Genomic DNA, 23,379 nt, shown 5'->3' on the forward strand with positions numbered 1-23,379 from the left:
AAGCCGGCAGCTGGGTAGTGATTGAAGCGTCCAGCAGGGGGCTGGCATTCGCTGTCTATACGTGGTCCTGGCTCCTCTTCAGAGCCCCAGCTCAGGAGAGCTGCCGTTTGCTGGGGAAGCCAGTGACGTGCAAAGCATCCTGCCTATAGGATTGGAGGCTTTCTTGGTGCAGTTTTTTTCTACCCACTTTAAACCTCCAGGTTCTACATATCAGGAAAGACGGGAAATGCTGTGTGAAAATACCAATCCCAAAGTTCTTGGTAAACTGCAGCCAGAGGGACTCAGACTAGAATGGAGGTAGGAAGAGCTGGGTCAGATTGGGCTTAATCTTAAGCTTTTCTTTGGGCTGAGTTTCTGTTGCTTGTTAACTTAGGGCATTTACACTGCACTGCTCACTGGTGGTGTGGAGGCTGGGGCAGAACCAACATCAATGTACTAAGCCAGCTTTTGGAATACCAGTGTGTGTGCATTCAGAGTGTTTTTACTAAAGGGGAGCAAGAGCCTAGCACAGATCTTAACTTCATCACCTGACTGCAAAACCAGAAGTTAAGAAGCAGCATCTTAAAGGTCCTTTTTTTTAGAGAGAGGTCTTGAGATGGCTCTGAACAATTGTTCCCACCTGAACTTGGAAGTGGACTCTTTCCTGTACTGCAACAACACCTTCAATCAAAATCTGAATACCCCCAAGATGGACAACTGGTTCCACCCGGGAATCATTTATATCATTCCTGCAGTTTATGGGATTATCATCGTGATAGGCCTCGTTGGCAACATCACCTTGATCAAGATCTTCTGTACAGTCAAGTCCATGCGAAATGTGCCGAACCTGTTCATCTCTAGCCTGGCTTTGGGAGACCTGCTACTGCTGGTAACATGTGCCCCTGTGGATGCCAGCAAGTACCTGGCTGACAGATGGCTTTTTGGCAGGATCGGTTGCAAACTGATCCCCTTTATCCAGCTTACCTCAGTGGGGGTGTCTGTCTTCACACTTACGGCACTGTCCGCAGACAGGTAAGTACTGATTGGAACTTAATGTCCTCTCTTGGGGTGGTGGACCACACAGGAGAGCTGCCTTCAGGATAGGGAAGTTTTACTCAAATTCAAACTCCCTTCCAGGCATGGTTTTGTTCTGGAAATTACGTCTGGAGTGTGGCATATTAGTTTAAGAAAAGAAAAATGAGTGAATGGCGGAGACAGGAGGAAACAAATGAGATTTAAATCTCTAAGCCTGAGACCAAGGGACATTTTTTTCTGAAGAAAAATTACTGTCTATCCTGTCTTCTCTCTCCCTAAAAAAATTAACTGAGCAGTGAAAAGGACAATCACACCCCATAGTTTCAATATCAGGCTAATGTGTCTTAGAAGCAATTCGGAACCTTTCAGAAAACAGAGAAGTTTCCACTGCCCCTCTGTGAAATCTTTGAGAAAGAAAAATAGGCTCCATTTCTCAGAACTTTGTCTTTCTGGGACAGTCTTAACTTTTCTTACAGCTAATTTTTAGGTGTGTCTGAACAGAACAATTGTGTGTTGATTTTTCCAAGTTATCCTTCAGTGCATTTAAACATGATTGCTCCCTTTGGTCTGGCTAAACAAGTGTTGCTCAAGGTTGACTTCTAATTTTAATAGCTTTATTAATGCCCTTCTATGTTCAATGTCTTTGGAGCCTAGTGGGCTGGATGTCCACTTTTATTCTGGAAAAATATATCTTTGTGATATATAACACTCACACATATATACATATATATGTGTGTGATTTTGCACTGACATAATCTTAAAACCTGTTCTCATGCATTTATCAAACATCTATCATGTTAAAAAAAATAAAACCCATGTTTGAAAAGCAAGGAAAGAAATATTTGCAGGATATTCACATACTTGTTGACCATATCTAATGTTCTGAAGATTGAATACAGAAATGATTAGACTATCAGATACAGCATATGCTAAATAGCTAAAGTAAGAAAAACAGGTCCAGCGGACCAGAGATTACAAGCTGTTAGCTCAACTATATGGTATATGTTAAGGATACATAGGACCAGAGTGTATACTGGAAAAAGCATAGGTACATTTCTTAAAAGTTTAGAATCTGAAGAAAATGGCCTACAACTTAGTACATGTGGTGTTGGAGTTTCTTTGTATAAAGGAACAAACTGTCCTCAGGTGAGCTGGCCTTGGTAAGTAATGGACAAATAAAGATAGTGTTATCAGTGTCTGGGGCCATGTGTTTATCCTAAGCTACTTAAAGTACACTGCTCAGTACAGATGATATTCTCAGAGACTTCAAAGGAATGATTCAGAAATGAGGGTACTGGGTGGACCAGACAGGAATTCTCCACTCACCCTCATCTTCCTTGCACGCCACCTTTTCATCTCCCCCCACCCCCAGGTACTAATGACCACAGACAGTTTTCTGCGTTCGTTCAGGGCCAGCAAACTTTGGAGCTGGCCGAAGCTCCATGGCTGGTTTCCACTGGTGGAGGGCACGTCAGGCTGAGTATAATTTTCTTGATGGGAAGAAGAGATTTGGGTTTCCGGGCTGGTGAATGCAGTGGTCCAGATGGTGTTTACTGTCTCCTCGGGGAGGCGAACAGAGTGGAAAGGGAGGGCATGGAATGGAAAACCGCAGCTGCAGGGACCCTCTTCCCAGAGTTGCAGAGCAAACCGAACTCGCCATCAGCAGTCAGGGAAAGCTCCGTGCAAAGCTGAGTTGAATGCCACCGCAGCTGCAGTGTGTCCTCACTAACTTTCTGTATTTGGCTAGGCCTTGCAAAGGCTGCTGGGTCACCAGAATTACAGGTGCTGCATCACACTGCCTTCAGCGGCCTGCCAGTTGGATGATAACACAAGACTGTACTTTCCTATTTATCTTATGTTTGAAAGCTACAAGATTCTTACAACGGCCTTATGGATTTGGCAATGTAAATATGAATTCTATACTTTACAATGTGTCATCTATGTACACAGTAGAGTAAGTTAGCAGCTCAATATTTTACATGTAACTGTGTAGCCACTACACCGTTGAGATATTAAAGGTTTCCAGTACCTTGCCCCTTCCCAAGAGAGGCAATTGTTACTTTGATTCATTCGGCCAGTATTATTTATTGTATTCATATGGAATCATACAATGAATACAACTTATCTGACTTCTTATGCTTGGCAGAGTTCTGTGCTATTCATCCGTGTTGGTGTGTTTAGCAGTAGTTTTTGATTGTGTGCAGGATCCCACTAAAAGAAAAGACCTCAGTTATCCTGATGAACACTGATGTATTTCTTATTTGGGGCTGAGAACCTTTTCTGGGTATTCCATTCTTTTTTGTTTTGTTTTGTTTGTTTGTTTTTGTTTTCCGAGACAGGGTTTCCCTATAGCTTTGGAGCCTTCCTGGACCTTGCTCTGTAGACCAGACTGGCCTCAAACTCACAGCACTCTGCCTGTCTCTGACCCCTGAGTACTGGAATTAAAGGCATGTGCTACTATTGCCTGGTGGTTTTCTTTCTTTTTTTCCCCAAAAATTTCATACAATATATTTTGATCATATTCTTTGCCCTTCCCCAACTCCTCCCAGATCCTAACACCTCCCCAACTTCATGCTCTTCTCTTTTTTTTAAAAAAAAAAGAATAAACCGACAACAAACACACACACACACACACACACACACACACAAATAGACAAGCATGGGGTCTATTTTGTATTGGTCAGCTGCTCCTGAGCAGGTGTCCTGCTCTGGGGTGTGGTTGATATACCAAGTGCCACTCTATTGAAGACAATCTATTTTCCCTCTCTCAACAGCTATCAATTGCAGATGGCTTCTTACTTAGAGGTGGGACTTTATATCTCTTGGTTGGCATAATACTTTATTTTTCTTCCAGGCATATGTTCAAGTCTGAGATGCATTAGTTATGAGTGCCTATATTTAATAAATATTGGCAGTTTCCAGATGAGCCTCCATATATATTAGCTTGGTAAAAGGATCAACCAAATTGTCCAGGGTGGATGATCATCATAACCAAAGGGGGTTTTCCAAACCCTACAGAAACCTAGGCCCCACCTGAAGCTACTGAAACAAGCTTTCCAACTTGTGAGTGGGACTCAACAGCAGCAATCGTCTGTGCCTACCCACCATAGATTGGCAGCGATGCCAGTGCTCATGTCAACTGCCCTTCTGCAGCCCTCTCTATCCACAGGTGAGGTTGAGTCTTTGTTACTAAGGAAAGAACATGTTCCTAGACAACTTTGTGCCAATGTCACCATCCCAAAAAAGGAGATTCCAAGGTCGTCTCAATAAGTGGAATCCCAGGACTACCACAGCTGACCAATTTCAGGTTCACATTCCAACCCCTCCAATTTTGGTTCCTGTCTTCTCTCTCCATTTGCACTTGCCTTCACAATACACTAATGCACTCATGCATGGTCACATCTCGTTGAGTCCACTCTTCAACATGTTTCTTTCTTTTACAAGTATTCAGTTCCATTCCTCATCCCCATGCATGGGCTTGGGTGGGCACCAACAGGCCTGTGTTTTAGACATTTATCTGCTATTGCTATCCATGTGGGGGAGTTGGATCTAGTTGCTTAACTAACTTTCTGGCCTTGGCTTAATTACCTGTAAAATGGCAGAGTTTGGTAGCTTGTCTTGTTTTGAGAGAGAGAGAGAGAGAGAGAGAGAGAGAGAGAGAGAGAGAGAGAGAATTGTGTGCATCCACATGCATGTACGTGTGGAAGCCAATGGTCAGCCTCAGGAGCTGTCCATGTTTCCTGTTTGGTTGTTTGTTCGTTTTTTGAGACAGAGTCTCTCACTAGCTTAGAATTCACCAAGTAGGCTAGGTTGCTTGGCCAACAAGCCCTAGAGATCTACCTGTCTCTGTGCCTTCTCAGCACTGGGAAGCTCTAGAAAGTTCATATTCCCCTTAACACCCAGGGTCCGCTCTACTTATAAGAGTTGACGAACAACAGTCTGGTTGATGTTTGAGCAGTGAGCACATAGTCTAAGCAAGCAGCTAGCAGTCGAAGCAGGAATTTTTCAAGTTCCAACCCTTGTTTAACATAGAAACAAGAAACACGTGATGTGATTTAACCTTCAGGGCAAACTTGGAGGGAAAAGAAATGAAAGCCTTACTCCCTTCACTGCAAGCCACGAATTCTTCAGCAAAACTTGACACTTTCTTTAGCAACAATCAAACTACAGTCTGACTCCATCTCCCTTCTCCTGACATTGGGAGCTACAGACTCAAAATCAGGCTGTTCTAAAAGACAGTGCTGAGTGAACCAACACAGAAAGGGTCCTTCTCTCTGTTCGCGTCAACAGGTCTCTGGCTACTATGGCTAGCTTCCTGGAGTCGGAGGAGATTGATCTCTTTCTCACAAAAAGAAGATTCAATTTAGTTTCTTCTAAAGCACCCATCCAACAAAGTCCATCGGTTAGAGGATGTTGGGTGGGCTGCCAGTTCCAAGATCTCTATAGTTTGGTTTTCTTTTTTTTTCTTTTTTTTTTTTTTTTTGGTTTTTTGAGACATATAGTTTGGTTTTCAGAGGCATAAGCTGTCACTCTGGAAGGAAGTATAACTTGTGTCTGCCCATAGCCATGGCGAAGCAGCACTGTAGCCACCAGATTTGGGAATGAGTATGGTCCAGGCGTTGTGGAAGTGGGCTTCCCAGCCAGGCTCTCTCTCAACTGGAATGAGGTAGAAGAGGAGAGAGAGGCGGGCAACAAAAACCTTCATCTTGTCTCTCACACATTATCTTTTCAAGTGTCAGGCTTTTATGTGATTAATTAAGTATCATTTCTGGCAACTTAATATGCATGACGGCAAAAAAAAAGCACAAACTTCATCATGAAACACGCAGCATCTCATGAAAGGGCTCCCTGGTGAGGTTTTTTTGAACTGTGCCTGTCAATAACATTCTTTAAAAATAGACCAAATTTGCATTCTTGCACTTATAAATCTTCCTGGTGTGTGGGGTTGCATAAATTCTCTCTTAATTAAAACACATGCTTTCAACATAAAATGGAAAACAGAAGCTTTCCTCTTTTTCACCTCTGAGTAAAAGCAAAGAGGGACATGCAAAAGGTTTCTGTTCCACGGTAGTGGCCTTCGCTAAGAGACCTTCCTTGACCACTTGGTCTAACAAACTGGCCAACGCCATCCTGCCAGCCACTTTATTTCTTTTTTTCCAGCTTTATTGGGATGGAAGTTATACATAGTAAGTTCTTAGGGGGGACATCAATAAGCCTTGAAATTCCCCACCTCACCACATCACCTCCACCGACACAGTCCAAATAAATATTATTTCTATCGCCTCCTCAAATTCTTTCTGGTCCCTTTGGAGTGTACCCCCTCCTTCCACCTCAGCTCCTGAAAACCTCCATCTTTTCCAGGATGTTCCATAAATGGTAGCATATAGTCTGGTACCTTTTACCACACTGTATTGCATCTGTAAGTAACCCACTCCTATTTTGCTGTGTCGTATTCACAGCATCAATGTGCCATGGTTTATTTATCTGTCCTCCTGTTCGTGATCAGTAGGAGTGTTTTCGGTTTGGGGTGATGACGAATAAATCTGGCGCAAATGCTCATTTACAGCTTTAGCGTGGATATATGGCTTCCATTCTCCCGAGTATGTACAATCCATGATTATTTTTCTTGAGAATTTCTTTCCTGTTTTTTTGTCATACTGTAATTATATAAGCACAAAAAATGGGAGTCTGGAGACTGGGGGGATGGCTCAGTTGGCCAAGTGCTTGTCATGCTAACATGAGGATATGAATTAGATCCCCCAAACATGCCTGTAATCTCAGCACTGGGGAGCCAGAGATAGAGAGATACTGGGGGCTTGCTGGCCAGCCATTTAATCTGAATTGTCAACTTCTGGTTCAGTGAGAGTCCCGGTCTCAAAATATAAGATAAAGAGCGATGATGTCAACTGCTGACCTCTGTCCACGTGTGCACACAGGGTAGGTACACCCTTGATTATATACACATATAAAGTAGGAATCAATCTCATTTGTTAAAGCATTCTCGGATACCAGAGCGGTTTCTTGCCTGCACTGAGTGCTCAAGATATCTTTGCTGAGTAGATGAAATGAAAGATTCATGAAAGGAGGAATAAAAGGATGAATGAATTCAGATGGCTCGTACTGGATGCACCTAGAATACTTGATTATGATCTGCAAATCATGTTCATTTCCTCTGATGATTCAGAGTAACGCAAGAACAACAGTGGCGCCAGCCACAGATGACAGGAGCTAGGCTTTGTGGAAACTGAGGAGAGTTTTTACCAAAGAAAAACCAAAAGAAATTTTGAACAAAAGGTTTAACAAACAAATATTTAAAGTCATTTAGAACTTATACAACAGAGTTGCTAATCAAATGAATTACAAGTTAAAAGAGTTAATAAATTCCATAGTCATCACAAAATTTAGAAAAGTATGATTCCTGAGTTGACCATGCTTGTTTTCTTAAATATTTTGGCTCCATCCTCATCTGATTCCTCTTAAAATAACCGTCATCTGGACATATTATTTCCTTTTCTTTGCTTTCTTTTTAAGCGCTTGAGGCTGAACTGAAGACCTTAGGCATGCATGCTAAACATGTACTCTACAGCTGAGCCACACTCCCGGTCCCGAGAACAATCATTTCTATAAGAAATTAGAATCAGTCTTCCCTCCAGAAGAGCCCCCTGGTAGCTTATCCATTCCCACATGGTTAGCACTACACATAAGAGCAACATGAAATAGACACTGCAGACTGTATTTCTATAGGCATATGTATATTGTATGCATGAATTGGAATTCTAGGAGAAGAGGTCCTGGATTAAGAACAACTTGGAGAAACAGGAGGAGTTGGATGAGGAGGAGGGATGGAAATGATTTAAATATGGTACTCGTGTGAAATTGTAAAAAAAAAAAAAATAGGATACCATGGCTTGCAATTACAATTTCCTTGAAAAGTGAAAATTTGACATTAAAATGAGGAGAAAAATTTAAAACAGAAATTAGAAGGGTACAGCTGTGTTCTATCATAGATGATTAAAATCAGTTTTTAGTAGAGGTTAGAAAAGTTTCCAGCCAACTTCCACAACTCATTATTGAGCCTATCATATATAAACCTTTAGAATTATAGTTTTTGAGAACTGTTGTCTTAATCTTGTTTTGCTCTTGTTACAACAGAATACTACAAACTGAGTAAATTATAAACAAAAGAAATGTATTTAGCTTATTGTTCTGTAGGCTGTGACATCCAAGAAGTGCTAGCAAGTGGTGAGGGTCCATGCTTGGGATGATGATGAATAAATCTGGCATAAGTGCTCATTTACAGCTTTAGCATGAATATATGTCTTCCATTCTCCTGACTGCATACAATCCATGATTATTTTCCTGAGAATTTCTTTCTTTGCTTAAGTGACTTGAAAATTGAAGAACTATTGGGAAGGAGAAAAATTAACAATAGCAGAGGGGTGAATATAACAAAAGCACAATGATACATGCATGCAAAAATATCATAATAAAAACAAATTCACTGAACTGTAAAAAGTAGCCATTCATTGTTGGTGAAACTAATACATTCCTGCAACAAAGGCATTGATCCATTACTAAGGTTAGAGACCTCATAATCTGACCACTCCCTAAAGGTCCCACCTATTAACACTGTACTGCTTGAAGGACAACCAAATTTCAACCCTATGTTTTTTTCGGTAGAGGGAGGACATTCAAACTGCTGCAGCCACTTTCAAGTTTTGCTTCCTATATAGGTTGCTAAAGTTGACAGTAGTTCCATTCTCTTGTGTTTTGAGTAATCTTAAGTACTCATTTGATGAATGGCATCTACTATGAGCTTTTTGCTATCTTCACCAGTCTTGGTATTTTCGTGATTTTGAATAACACAAGCAAATTGATGCAATACACTTGATAACTTGTAATTTGGTCACAGGCTTCTGCTTTACGAACACATACTGGTAAATTCGGTTCTACTTATATAGCTAAATCAAAGATCTTACCTTATTACTTGATTTTTTTATTGTTCACACCTGGTCTATAGTTTGTCTTTCTTTTCTTACCTTCTGTGCTGGCTAGTTGTATGTCAGCTTGACACAAGACATTAGAGAGGAGGGAGCCTCAAGGAAAAATTGCCTCCAGAAGATCAGACTGTAGGCGAGCCTGAGGGCATTTTTAATTAGTGATTGATGGGGCAGGACTGAGCCCATTATGGGTGGTGCTATCCCTGGGCTAGTGGTCCTGGGTTTATGTAAGAAAGCTGAGCAAGCCATGGGGAGTAAGTCAGTGGGCAGCACCCCTCCATGATCTCTGCATCAGCTCCTGCCTCCAGGTTTTTGCCCTGCTTGCGTTCCCACCCTCACTGCCTTTGATGACGAACTATTACATGGAACTGGGAGTGAAATCAACCTTTTCCTCCCCAAGTGTTTTCTCCTCCTCCTGCTCCCTTACCTTTTCCCCACACCACTTCCCATTCGCTCCTCAGAGAGGGTAAGACCTCCCATGGGGAGTCAACAAAGTCTGTCACATCACTTAAGGTAGGACATCCATAGGGAATAGGCTCCAAAAAGCCAGTTCATGCACTAGGGATAAATACTGATTCCACTGCCACAAACTGCCCAAGCCACACAACTGTCAGCCACAATCAGAGGGCCTTGTTTGGTCCTATGCTGGTTCCTCCATTGTCAGTCTAGAGTCAGTGAGCTCCCATTAGCTCAGGTAAGCTGTTTCAGTGGGTATCTCCATCATGTTCTTGACCTCTTTGCTCACATTCTCACTCCCTCCTTTGACTGGACTCTGGGAGCTCAGCTCAGTGTTCCGCCGTGGATCTCTGCATCTGTTTCCATCGATTACTTGATGACGGTTCTATGATGACGGTTCTATGATGACAATTAGGTAGTCATCAATCTGATCACAGAGGAAAGGCAGTTCAGGCGCCCTCTCCAATATTGCTTAGATTCTTAGCTCGGATCATTCTTGTGGTTTCCTGGGAATTTCCCTAGTGCCAGGTTTCTCGCTAACCCCATAATGGCGCCCTCTATCAAGATATCTCTTTCCTTACTCTCTCTCTGCAACCTTCTGCCAACTGGACCTCCCTGGTCCTTCCTGTTATCCTCTCCCTCCCCACTTCCCTTCCACCCTCTCCTCCCTATGCTCCCTTAGATTTTGCTGTATCTTCCTATTTGTCTTTCCTGCATTTTTCTTTCCTTTGTGATCTCTAGAGATCAGTCTCCTCCTGGCCAAAGAACTCCCTATGGTGTCCCAGTTAGTAGTGAGTCCAGTAGCCACACGTGCTCTTGGTTTATGTTTGATACTGCCTTATTTGGGGTTTACTTTTGGAGAATATTTTCAGAATTCTGAGAGGAGGGTTTCTGTCTCTTGACACTTTGCTCTTACTATTCATCATCATCTGAATTCTTCTATGAAGTCACAGTTTTATTGTAGTTTCTTTAACAATATTGTGTTTTTTCCTAATCTAACATATTTTGTCTTTTTTCAACTTTGAATGGTATTACTGTGGTGCATATAGATGTATAGGTTGTTTGTTTGTTCACATTATTGGGGTTCATATTATTTCTTCAGTCTGTGTCCTGAAGGTTTTAGTCCTTTTGGGGAAATCTCTTTCTATTGTAACTTTGTCCTCATTGTCCTACGGCAACCTACCTATATTGTCTCCTGTTTGAATGCCTATATTTGTGTATGAAAACCTTTAGGTAAGTTGAGGCTCTGGGTGCTATTATATTCAGAAAATATAGCCTTTGCCCTTTTTGGTAGCTGGAAGGTAGTACTGAATCAATCTTAACTGGAACTGAACAAATTGGAAGCTGATCCGTGGCCTCTGTGAGCGTTGGGCTGCATTTGGGGGTTCTTCAGGCCCAAGCTGTAACCTGGTCCAGTTCCAGTTTTCCTCTTCTGCTGGTTACCCCTCTGGGGATCTCAGCTTAACCTCCAGGCTGTTAGCCTGGAAGCCCATCCTTCAGGGGCTCCTGGACTGCCCTTATTACCCATCTTCACCCAATAGCTGCTTGAAATCTGTGAAGGCTTCAAGGGAAAATAATACAGAATGCCAGCCTTCATTTCTCCCCAGGATTCCAGCTTCTCACATTATTATCGCCTCTGATGGGTTTCAAAGAGATTTTTTTTCCCCCTAACATTTTGTTTCTGAAGCTCTGCCCGGTCACTAGCTAGTTTGCCATGATCAGGAGTGGAAAAGCTTATCCCACCTCTCTGAAAGACCTTCTAAGTTGAGCTGAAAGGGGCGTTTGTTTGCTCAGCCCAGCTCGGCTAACACGGAGTTTCCAGCTACCTAGTTGGGCCTGTGAGGTCAGCATTGAGAGTCTCAAACCCCCTCAGCAATTTAGCATCAGAGAACTGAGTTCTGGCTCACTTCAAAGTGAGTCAGTCAGAAACCTCAGCAGAGGTCTGCAGCAGTACGTAAGGTGCGGGGAGTGCAGGAGTGCGGGAGCATCAAAGCCTCAGGGATCCCGAAACTTGGCTGGGACTCTCAGCCCAGTAAGCAGGAGTTGAAGCTGAAATTTAGCTACACAATGCGTTTGTAAGGGTTGAAATTTCATGGGAAGAAAAGAGCCAGAGTGTTCTTAAGATGTGTTTCTTTAAATTTCATTATTTAATATTGTTTGAGAATTTCATACTTAAATGTTATATTTATATCATGCCCACCCCCCCTCTCTCTCCTCTGGTTTCTCCTATGTCTCCCACTCTTTCTCAAATCATTGCCTCTTTTTCCGTAATTATTATTGTCACATACATATGTGACAATGCATATGATATAGATACACACATACATACACACACACTCATGATGTGGGATGCCCCTCTATATGTTGTGAATATGTTTTATTACCATTGGTTAAAAAAGAAGCTGCTTTGGCCTATGGCAGGACAGAATATAGTTAGGCTGGATAATCAAAAAGAGAGAAAGGGAGAAAGAAGGTAGACTTAAGGAGATGCCATGTAGCTGCCAAAGGAGAAATATGCCAGCCACCTGCAGAGAAAACAAGACATGTAGAAAATGAGGTAATGCCATGGCCACATGAAAATACATAGACAAATAAAAATTAATTTAAGATGTAAGAGCAAGCTAGAAATACACCTGAGCCATTGGCCAAACAGTGTTGGCATTAATATAGTTTTTGTGTGATTATTCAGATCTGGGCAGCTGGAAAACAAAACTACAATCTCCATTTACACACTCACAAATGTACACATCCTACTAAGTCAACTTAGTGTTGTCCATAGTGTACACGTGTTTATGGAAGACCCTTGGGACTGAATAGGGACTTGTCCCTGGAGAAATGGATTCTTTCAGAAACTCTTTATGTCTAGAAGACACGATTTCACAGTCGTGTCCTGGTCCTGTGGCTCTTGAAATCTTTCCACCTCTTCTTCCAAAATGTACCCCGAGCCTGCAGTGTGTATGGGGTTGATGTACTGATTGAGGCTGGTGACCGTATGGCCACTTTATTCTCTACACTTTGACCAGTTTGAGTTTGATCGTAAAAGCCATTGTGTATCATTATATTGTACACAATGGTGGGTGACATAAAACTATTTTCATAGAAATACAAATTGTATGCTGAGCAAGTGTCCCAGCCTACTCTACTCTTCTCCCGTTCTCCTTCTCATGTCTTCTCATTACTCCTTTTTGGTTCCCCAGATGATTTTCCTTCTACTTTCACATAATATATCCATGCACAGTTTATATATCTAATATAAAATCTAGGAGCCAGGTGTAAAAGAAAGCATATGATGTCTTTGTAACCCTGGCTTAATTTGCTTAATTTGTGTGATGGTTAATTTTCATTGTCCATACAATCTTGAATCACCTGGGAGAAGGGCTTCTGAGAAGGTTTACAACATGAACTAAGGTGGGAAGGCCTGCCCACTGTGGGCGGTGCCAGGGGATCCTGGGAGATATATATATATATATATATATATATATATATATATATATATATGAGCTGAGTAGCAACACATAGGTAATTATGGGACCTTTTTTCTTCATGTGGACTTGATGTGACCTGTTGCTTCAAGCTCTTATTGCTGCAACTTCGCCACCATGAAGTACTATATAACCTAGAACTGTGAGCCAAGATGAGCTCTTCTGTGTTGTCTTTGTGTATTTTATTGCACCAACAGGAAAGAAAACTAAGACCTATTTTCCCAAAAATGATATGACTTGGTTCTTTTTCATAGTTGAAAAAAATTCCAATCTACATCACATTTTCTTTACCCCTTCCTCTGTTGTTGGCTTCTTGGGTTAGTTCCCTGGCTTAGCTATTATGAACAGTGCTGCAATAAACGCTGATGTGCAAATAGCTCTGTGATATATTAGCCTGGAATCCTTTGGGTAAACACCCGGGAGTGGCATAGCTGGGTTCTATGGAAATCTATTTTTAGTTTTATTTCTTTATTATTTTCCCGTCTCCCTTGCCTTCCTCCTTTTTGTTCTTCATCTCTATTTCTTTCATCTCTGTCTCTTTCTTTTGTATTCTACTCAGGCTAATTGGTCAGTGAAAACTACTGATGATCATATTAAAGAGATAGGGGGAATATGAAATTTGGCAATAAGGAAATTTATTTTTGAGCAGAAGGACTTACTGTGATAATAACATGCCTGTGTGACTCGTTTCTTTCTTTACACTGTCTACATATAAATAGAACTATAGGTCACTTTCAAGCTTTTTAATGTTTCCTTTTGCCCTTTGCTAATTTTGTTTTGTTTTGTTCTGTTCTGTTGCGTTCGGCAGTGTCACATCTGGGTCAAATGTCTGCTAGGAAAAGTACTTTAAACACAATTTTCAGAACAATGAAAAATTATGTTACAATAAAACAGCAGGTAGTTTTTTTCCATGAAAACCTATGAGGAATGCTTTTCTAAAAACATCTTTTATTTTTTATTTTATTATTTGGATGTTGTTTCTGTATGTGTGTCTATGCACCATTTGCATGACTGGTTGCTTCAGAGGCCAGAAGAAAGTGTTGGGTCCCACGGAACTGTAGTTACAGATGATTGTGAGTCACCAAATGGGTGCTGGAAATTGAACCCAGGTCCTCTACAAAGACAGCAAGAGCACTTAACCACTGAGCTATCTCTCTAGCCCTGGAAATGCCTTCTAAAATATGATGATCCAAACTAAATTTTAAAAGAATCTCATTATTGGGTGATTATCTAATTAGATATTGCCTGTTATTACATTAGTTGATCAAACACATTACAGAAGAATTAGAGCACAATTTTTTCTTAGATTGTCAACAAAAGTCGAATTGAAAAGTGAACTGAAAATTAAAATGATAGTATGAAGAAGGCATGTGCCTCAGGATGTTCATAAATATAGTCAGTATTCAGTATTTTTTTTAAAAAATCTTATTTAAAAGTTTTTCATTTTATATAGCAACTGCACTTCCCCATCTCCCCTCCTCCCGCTCCCCCCACCTCCCCAATTCCATCCCCATCCACTCCTCAGAAAGGGTAAGGTCTCCCATGGGGAGTCAACAAAGTCTGGCATATCAAGGTGAGACAGGACCAAGGCCCTGCTCCCTGTATCTAGGCTGGGTAAGGTATCCATCCATAGAGAATGGGCTTCAAAGAGCCAGTTAAAGATAAATACTGGTTCCACTGCTAGTGGCCTCACAAACTGCCCAAGCCACACAACTGTCACCCACATTCAGAGGGCCTAGTTTGGTCCTTTACTGGTTCCCCTGCTCTCAGTCTGGAGTCAATGAGCTCCCACTTGCTTGGGTCAGCTGTTTCTGTGGATGTCCCCATCATGGTCTTGACCCCTTTGCTCATATGATCCCTTCTCCCTCTCTTTGACTGGACTTCAGAAGCTCGGCCCAGTGCTTAGCAGTGTTTATTTTTAAGCATTCTTTACTTGTGCCTTAAGGGAAGACACAAGGTTTTAGAGAGCAATGGTCTTGCTCCATCTCTGAAAACTAGCTTTCAGGGTACCAGAAGGCACTATGCAAGCATCCTAAGGAAGGAGACAAATAACAGTCCTATTCAGCCATGATGCTATGAACCACATCAATGACCAGCATGGCACAATAACTCTAAGGGTACAATAGTGGTTTACATAACTTGGTGACTCACTTAACAAGATGGAAACAATGCCTAGTATTGGAAAGCTAGCTAACTATTCAGTGCTACTGAAATCATAGTAACTAGAGGAGAATCACCAATTTATTACACTAACATAATCCCTAACAGCTGTCTATAAACATTTGTCCTTATAGCCACAGATTAGTACAGTCCTAACTACTCATTAAGGAAACATCTCTTTGCAACAGCAGATAACTACAACCAATCAAAACACAGAGCTCTGGATCTCAGTTCCAATGAATACATCTACAAAACACTACCACACCTAAGGCTCAAGAAACACTGTGGAAAATGGGGCAGAACGATTGTAAGAGCCAAAGGAACAGAGAGTTTTCTATGAGATTGTGTCTCCTAGTAATACCAGATGCTACACCAACAAAATTGTACCAACGTGACTCTCCAAGCACGAGCTGAACAAGGATGACACCAATGGGCATGTCAAAGTAGAAATAGGAACATCTACACAAAGAACTATAGGTACACGAGAAAACCTTGAAGTTGGAGAGGTCTACCCCAGGAAGTAATATACCAATTGGCTGTTTAGTGCCAAATGGTCAGCCCTGAAAACATACATACAAATAACATTATATGGACTGAATATATATATGCAATAACAACTGATGAAAAAAGGCTATGCATTTGAAGAAGAGTGGAGAAGGCATATGAGCATGTGGGAGAGTTTGGAAGGAGGAAAGGCAATGGAGAAACGTAATTATAATGCAATAATAAAAGTTTAAAAATTGGGCAGTCATGGGAAATCATCACGGAAGGGGCATCTAGAGCCTTAGGCTCTGGGACGTTCCCAGCTCATTGGAAATGGGACTCAGATACAATGGTATCTTCTTCAAGTGAAAGAAATGACACTTGATGACTTCCTGCTTTCAGGCCTATATTTCCATGGAAGAGAGATTTGGAATTAGAAGGATATGTGCATTTGTCTCTATTGTGGTAGCAGTATTTCACATATTGATCCATTGCCATCATCTCTAAGGGCTCTTCACAAAGATCTATGTAGAAGTCATTGTCATGTTCATTAAGGGCTTTTTTTTTCTGGGGGATATCTTGCTTCTCCAGTTAGACTTTAAATCCTCATTGGCCAGGAACTTTTACATTCAGAGTGCCAAGCAGAGCCTGAAATACCAATTTAGTTCTTCAGTGTCCGGATGAATTGACTCAGTGTGCTGAGCAGTGAGAGCTTGGTACTAGAAGCCCAATGGCAGGGCGCAGTGGCCTATTGTCTTTATTATCACGAATTAATAAGGCTAATAAGCAGTGTTGTGTGATGGGAGGCAGGCTTACAGCTATTTAAAGATGGAATAAATAGCTTGGAGGGGTACAAGCAGAGAACACAGGAACATTGGCCATGTCCCCATATTCAGTGCACATAGGCCAGAGCTTGGCAAACAGTTATGTAAAGAGCCAGATGATAAACATTTGAGGATTTGAAGACCACAGGGTCGGCATTGCCACCGCTAAATTCTACTTTTGTAGCATGAAAACAGCTATAGATAAGGTGTAAACAAATGAGCATGGCCGTGTGCCAGTAAAACTTTATTTACGGGTGATGAACTTAGAATTCCGTGTAATTTTGACACATCCCACTTAAAATGTAAAAAAGAACCATTATTATATCATGACCATACCAAAAAAAACCAAAGACCCGATTTGGTCAATAAGTCCCAAATAGTTTACTGTCCATGATGCAGACTTGTGTGCACACTTTCTGGAATGGAGTGGGCCTAGGAGAGTTCATGATCCCATTCCAGTTATCCAGGACGGAGTTGCTAGGGAACATTATATATAAAAAATCCAAAATCTTAGGCTCCAAGGAGATAGCTCCATTGGTCAAGCACTTTCCTTACAAGTATGTGTTCAATCCCCCATAACAATGTGAAAAAGCTTCCCATGGTGGTGCACAATTGCAATGCCAGCTCTAGGAAATCAGAGACAAGAGTGATCCTGGGATTCACTATCCAGGTGAATCATGAGCTCCTATACTATGAGCTCAAGATCAGTGAGAGACACTGTCTTAAAAAAGCAAAGTGGACAGCAGTCGAGGAGGAACTCTTAACATTGTCTTCTGACCTCTTGTCACACACATGAACACACACATGGGGTCCTACGTCTCTCTGCTATTGTAGTGGTTCAAGTCTCCTGCCGTAACATACACCTTAGCTTTCCAGATCATCAAGAACCACTGTCACCTGTGTTTGTAAATGGTGAGGTGGGGTTCTATAGCACATGATCAGAATACAGGAAGATCGAGAGCAAAGCCAAGGTCTTTCACTCAGCTATTTCTTCCTGCGTGTCCTCGGTTGTCTGAAGTGAACACTTTAAACCCAGAAAAGGAAAGGCTTCGGACGGCAAAGTTTAGCTGTATTCCAACACACACTCTGCTTCTTGCCTCCCACTTTGCATTTCACCATTGTGCATGGTGTTGCTTCCTTTTCATAGAGCTCACTGAACAAGTTTAATAAGTTGTGAATAATAAAGGGGGAAGGGGGAGGGAACTGGGTCTGGCAAGATCATTTCTCAGTCATCCCTAGTGAGTTTTGAAGACTTGAAGTGGCCAGAGAACGGGAAAGAACTTGGAGTCTGTAAGGTGTTCAGAGCACTGTTGGGTGAGGCCTTGAGAGGACTCTTGAGCTAATCACATGACAGGAGAGAACTGAGCCACTTGAACATCTCAAACCTGTTTCCTTATGTGGAGTTACATAAGGTGTGAGCCTCCAAACATGGGTGCTGAGAACTGGAAGAACTGCATGCATGTGCTCTTAACCACTGAGTCATCATCCCAGCCAGAATCATCGTCCTTCATTTCCAGAATGGAGTCTGAAAAAAAAAAGTCACTTCATGTCCAACCTTATGGATTCATTCACATTAGCTAGTTCCTAGTATAGGAACCTGCCAAAAATAGATACTTAAATATTCTTCTATGTTACCAGACATGCTGCTTTCTGGGTAGCTGGGAGTGCTTTGCTTCATTTGAGCTAATTGGCAGAGACATGAGAAAGAAGACACTCTGTTCTCTAGAGATCACCAGACTTCCTTGAAAAAACAGTGGCCAAAGAGGCTTGCTAGCATTGGCAGGGTACAGCCTGATGTCTAGAGGGGCATCTGTGTGATATCACAAAATGTTTATATAACAGACTGATGTTAAAAGATACAAAAATTCTAATTTTAATCTTGTAAAAACAACCAAAAGAAGTAATTGGGAAGAATTATATCAAAACATCACATATAAGACTGCTTAGTAATTCTTGTTTTGTTTGTAGAATTCTCTCTCTCTCTCTCTCTCTCTCTCTCTCTCCATGGTATACTCTCAGGACTCTTGCACTGTGTTAACCACTCTCATTCACCTTCCTTGTTGATATCTTTACTGATTTAAGGTACCTATGTCAATTGGTTCTTGTTCTTTCTATCTATCTATCATCTATCTATCTATCTATCTGTCTATCTATCTATCTATCTATCTATCTATCTATCTATCTCTCGCTCTTTCTCTCTCTCTCTCTGTGTGAAAGAGACAGAGACAGACACACACAGAGAGACAAGAGAGAGACAGAGAGAGAGAGACAGAGACAGACAGAGAGAGAGGGAAGAAGAGAGAGAGAGAGAGAGAGAGAGAGAGAGAGAGAGAGAGAGAGAGAGAGAGAGATTGGAAGTGGAACCCATGGTTTCACAGATAAAGGAAATGGGGCCTGTAAAGTCTTCTGCTCTAAGCCTGGACTCAGGAGCCAGATAGCCTCTGTTCAGATTCTAGTTTTTCCACTTGTGTAAGAGAGAATGAGGGGTGAATAGGCAAGAGGGTGAGCAAAAAGAAAGAATAGAGGTAGAGAAGAGAGAGGGGAGAGAAAGAATGTGAAGGGCAGAGAGAAATGATGAATAGTACTGACAACATTATACCATAATAAGGATTTTATAAAGGTAAGAGTAATTATTGAAAAGTATTTCATAGAATATTAGGCTTTTTTTCCTCAAGCAAGAGTTCCAAAGGCATTTGACTGAGGATGCTAATAGGTATGGGCATAACTGCATTAAAGTGAGATTTAGAATTTAATGACAGAAAAACATTTCAAGAGCTATCCATCTCTTACATAGTAAAATTCGAATTAGAGACCTTTTTATCATTTAGTGTCAATGTATCTCTTTCTTAAGTTAATTCTTGAAAGCCATCAAGAAGTGTGCCAGGTATACAGTACATGCAATGTAAGTTTTCGTTAAATAACAAAACAGTCAAAAGAGAATCATGATAAATTGTTAATGGTGAAAGTAGAGTCTCAGGTCCCCAAGCCCCACTCTGCCTCTCTCCTTGCCCCCAGCTCCTTCCTTACACAATAAGCCCTCCCCAACACCGCCAATGCCAACTTAAGCTGGAGGACCCAGTAAGTTACTGAGCTGAGCCACCGCTCTTACTACTTCTCAAACTTCTCACCAAAATTTATTTAAATATACTGCTTTTGAACTTTTGTAATTCAACAGAATGAGTCATATGCCATGATGGTATTTTTGAATTTCAATGCATCTTGTTTTGGAAAAAATTGTAACATACTTTGTCAGGGTAATTTAGAAATTCTATTTTTGGCCCCAGTAATGTGAAATATACTTAAAACCAAACACAGTCTCCAATGTTTTAAAGTTTACATATATGTTGAATAAACTAAATGGAGCAGGAAAAGAATTTCTGTTGCAGGTGGTGGTTGTATCCCCCTGGTGTGCCCTGGGAGACTTGGGCTTCCTTTAAGAGATCAAGGGCAAACATTGTGCCCAAGGAAGGTTTGGGACAGGTTGAGGCCATCCCAGAATGAACAACCTTCAACAAGTCTCAGCCAAAGAGGGCTAGGGACAGGTGGGTAAATGCTGTCACTTTGTCCTTGGCTGGTACAGTTCTTTAACGTGCTCCCGAGGCTCTTATGGATTCCCTTGCTCTTCCTCCTTCTCTGTCTTACTTTCCACACTCTCCTGGACTTTCTGGTAACTTCTCCTTACTTCATTTAAATCTTCACATCTGAGTCTGTTTGAGATGAATGAGCAGCTTTGAAGACAGTCTATGACCCCAGTCAATGATACATTCTATCCCAGGCTGTGAGTGAACCTTGTCTTTGGGTCTTGTCTCATTTTTCCATTTTCAGTGATTTTCTAGGCTGTAAGGTAGAGTGGCTTCACTATGTCTGACTTCAGTGTAAAAATGGAATCTGGAAATGGTCTTCTAACTTTGAGGCTCATAAATTGCTGAAAAGGTGTAACGAGATCTAAATATATGTTCTTCCCTCCATAAAGTTTTTGAAGAATGGGCTATGAACAGCTTGTGTCAAGATCCTTGCATGCCTACCGAAGTTTAACTGGGTTACTGCTTTCCTTTGTCATTTTAAACAGACCTGAGGGCAAGGGCGATATTTCAGCCTGCTTATATCCCTTCTCAAAAGCTTCCTTATGAGATTAGCATTGAACTCTGGAATTAGATCATCTTGATGAAACTCATTTTTGGCTCCAGGTTCAACTGGTGCCCAATTCCTTATGAGAAAGCATTAAAAGATGTCTAACAACTGATTACCTCTCTCTTCTCACTTTACCCTAAGAGTTTCACAGCTCTCATATCCTAGACTCAGAGGGCTCTGTGGCTGTTGTTTTATGGTACTGAGTATTGAACTCAAAGCCTCGCACGTGCTGCGCAAGTGCTCAACAACTGAGCTACACATCCAATCTCATCTCCCAGAATCACTAGCTTTCTCTCTGAAATATTCCTGGCATGGTCCCAGATGCTAGCCTATAGGCTTCTGCTTCTTCATTGATGCCAATACTTTTTTTTTCTTTTTAAACCTCAGCTCCAGGGTCTCATTCAGATTACCCTTTTAGAACCCAGGGGTCTCTCTCTCTCTCTCTCTCTCTCTCTCTCTCTCTCTCTCTCTCTCTCTGTCTCTCTCTCTCTGCTCGTGTGTATTGGGAGGGGGGTGCATGTGCATGTGTGTGTGTGTGTGTTTTTTAGTATATCAGGAATACCAGGTTTTGTGATCAACTGCAGGACCATCAGATTAGGAAGCTCTCATGATGATGAATAAGCTCAAACTTTGTCGCTAATGTTTAACATTGGTGGTCTTGGAAAAGGTACTGAAGCCCAGTTTACTCATCTGTCAAAGAACAGTAATATTGGTGTCTGCCCTACGGGATTACTATGAGGAAAAACCATGATCATTTAATCAAAACATAGCACAGTCAGTGCGAGCACAAGTGCCTGAGCTCCAGCTGTTCCGGTGCTGGTGATTCGTTACTGCGTCAAGCTGATTAAAACCCATATATGGATGTTTTAGTCTTCAGAAATCCACACAAAAGAGCAATGCCTGGGGAGACAGCTCAATCTGAGTCAGATCCCCAGCACCCACACGAAAGACCCCAAGCATGGGTTCCTGCACCTGTAATCCCTCCACTTAGAGAAGCAAAGACAGCAGGAGTCCCGGGGCTTCCAGTCAGTTTCTCTATTAGTGAGCTCCAGGTTTAGTGAGAGATCCTGTCTCAAAAAACTGAGGTGGAGAAGTGAAGAAGATACGTGCATCTATCTCTGGCCTCCATCAGGTGCATACACAGAAAAACATACACACATGTACACAAATAAAGATAGACATAAAAACATAGAGACGCACAAAAGAAAGTCCCACATGGTGGCTGCAAAGTGAGACTTTGAAGAAGAAAGGAAATATGTGGAAATATTGCTGCCTGTTAACTCTTAACCTGGTGGGGGAATTTAAAAGTCCTTCTTTGGGAAATAGTGCTCTTTCCTTACTGGAAGGTGAACACAATGACGTTCATTGTACTATGGAACAAATAAGCAACATCTCTCCTCCCCAAAGCCGGCTATGCTCTCCAGGAGATACAGGGTGTCTATTGGGAGAGGGTATGGTGGAGAAATTACAGCGCCCAGATAAAAAAACTTTAGAATTGTCTTGGGCATGGAAGGACTCTCCCTATATAGACTATTTGTTTTTATTTTTTTTATCTCTTTGAGGAAAACCAATTACATTTTGGTCTCTTTGAGGAAGTCCAATTACGTTTCACAGCATGGGTCATGACTCACTCCCTTGACCTAGCTTTAAAGTTTGCTTCTTCCCAAAGAAGGAAGATCTCTGTTGAAGATTTCTAGGAATTCCACTAAAACCTTAGCTATATCATCTGGAAACTTTCCTATGGGACAGTGGACCCCAAAGAGGAGATCACCCATTTGGAGAGAGAGTTGAGACCTAGATAATGGCTAAGAAAGGAAAGTATCAAACCTATTTATATTGGCTTCTATTTAAATGTAAGGATGAATTAAACATTAGGGTCTAAACTGAAGCTCACTCCCTGACCACTCTACCACAGGATCCATTACCATCTTGTACCAGGCAGCAGAAGTGGTGTCCCCACCCAATGGCAGCCTCATTCTTCCCTGTGGCTCAGCTCACAGCCAGCCACTCTGGACTGATGTGTATTTGTATGTAATCTAGTTTTAATTAAACTAGCCTCCCTCAATGAACAAGTGGCTTAAAAATAGTCCTGATGAAACAAAAGAGAACACAACAGAACCTCACAGGTTGCAGATGATATTAAAATTCCAAACCCAAGAGAACAATGTGACTATAGCCAGGAAGATATATCTCTTGCTCTTGGTGTAGGTCCTGAGCTGATAGGCACATTCAGTCACATTTCAATTAAAATTTAATAATGTTGTTGACAGGGCAAAGGCTTTTACCTTTAATGGCATTAAGCAAAATATATGACATTATGTCTTAGTTAATTTTCTATTACTGAGAATAAATATTATGGCCAAGGCAACTTATAGAAGAAAGAGTTATTGAGTTTACAGCTTCAGTGGGTTAGTCCTTGAACATCATGACAACAGACAGGTAGGCAGGCATGGTGCTCGAGCAGTAGCTAAGAACTTATATGTTAGGACAATAACCACAGCAGAGGGGGGGGACAGAGAGGAAAGTGAAAGAGGGAGATGAAGATGGAGACAGAAAGAGGGGAAAGAAAGAGAGAGACAGAGAGAGAACCAATTGGGAATGGTATAGGCATTTGAAACCTCAAAGCTTGCCTGCAGTGACACACCTCCTCAAAAAGGTCACACCTCCTAATCCTTCCAAAATAGTTCCAAATGGAGAACAAGCATTCAAATGTGAGTGTCTATGGGGGTCATCCTAATTCAAACCACTACACATTATTTTACCTTTAGTCTACTGTCAGCTTATCTTTTTGGAACCCTGATTGCTCTTTGGGCTGAGGGGGGGGGGGAC

The 23,379-nt window shown here is 41.5% G+C and overlaps 1 protein-coding gene across 1 annotated transcript in view; it reads left to right on the plus strand.

Moving 5' to 3' along the window:
• The first annotated feature begins 213 nt into the window (after positions 1–213).
• Positions 214–23,379, plus strand: part of Grpr (gastrin releasing peptide receptor) — a 37,992-nt gene continuing 14,826 nt past the window's right edge. The window contains exon 1 of the mRNA XM_005358767.3: positions 214–1,011. Within this exon, the coding sequence (XP_005358824.1) occupies positions 596–1,011 (416 nt within the window). The 5' untranslated portion in view covers positions 214–595. The remainder of the gene's footprint in view (positions 1,012–23,379) is intronic.

This window comes from Microtus ochrogaster, chromosome X, assembly GCF_000317375.1.
Source record: "Microtus ochrogaster isolate Prairie Vole_2 chromosome X, MicOch1.0, whole genome shotgun sequence".
NCBI lineage: Eukaryota > Metazoa > Chordata > Mammalia > Rodentia > Cricetidae > Microtus > Microtus ochrogaster.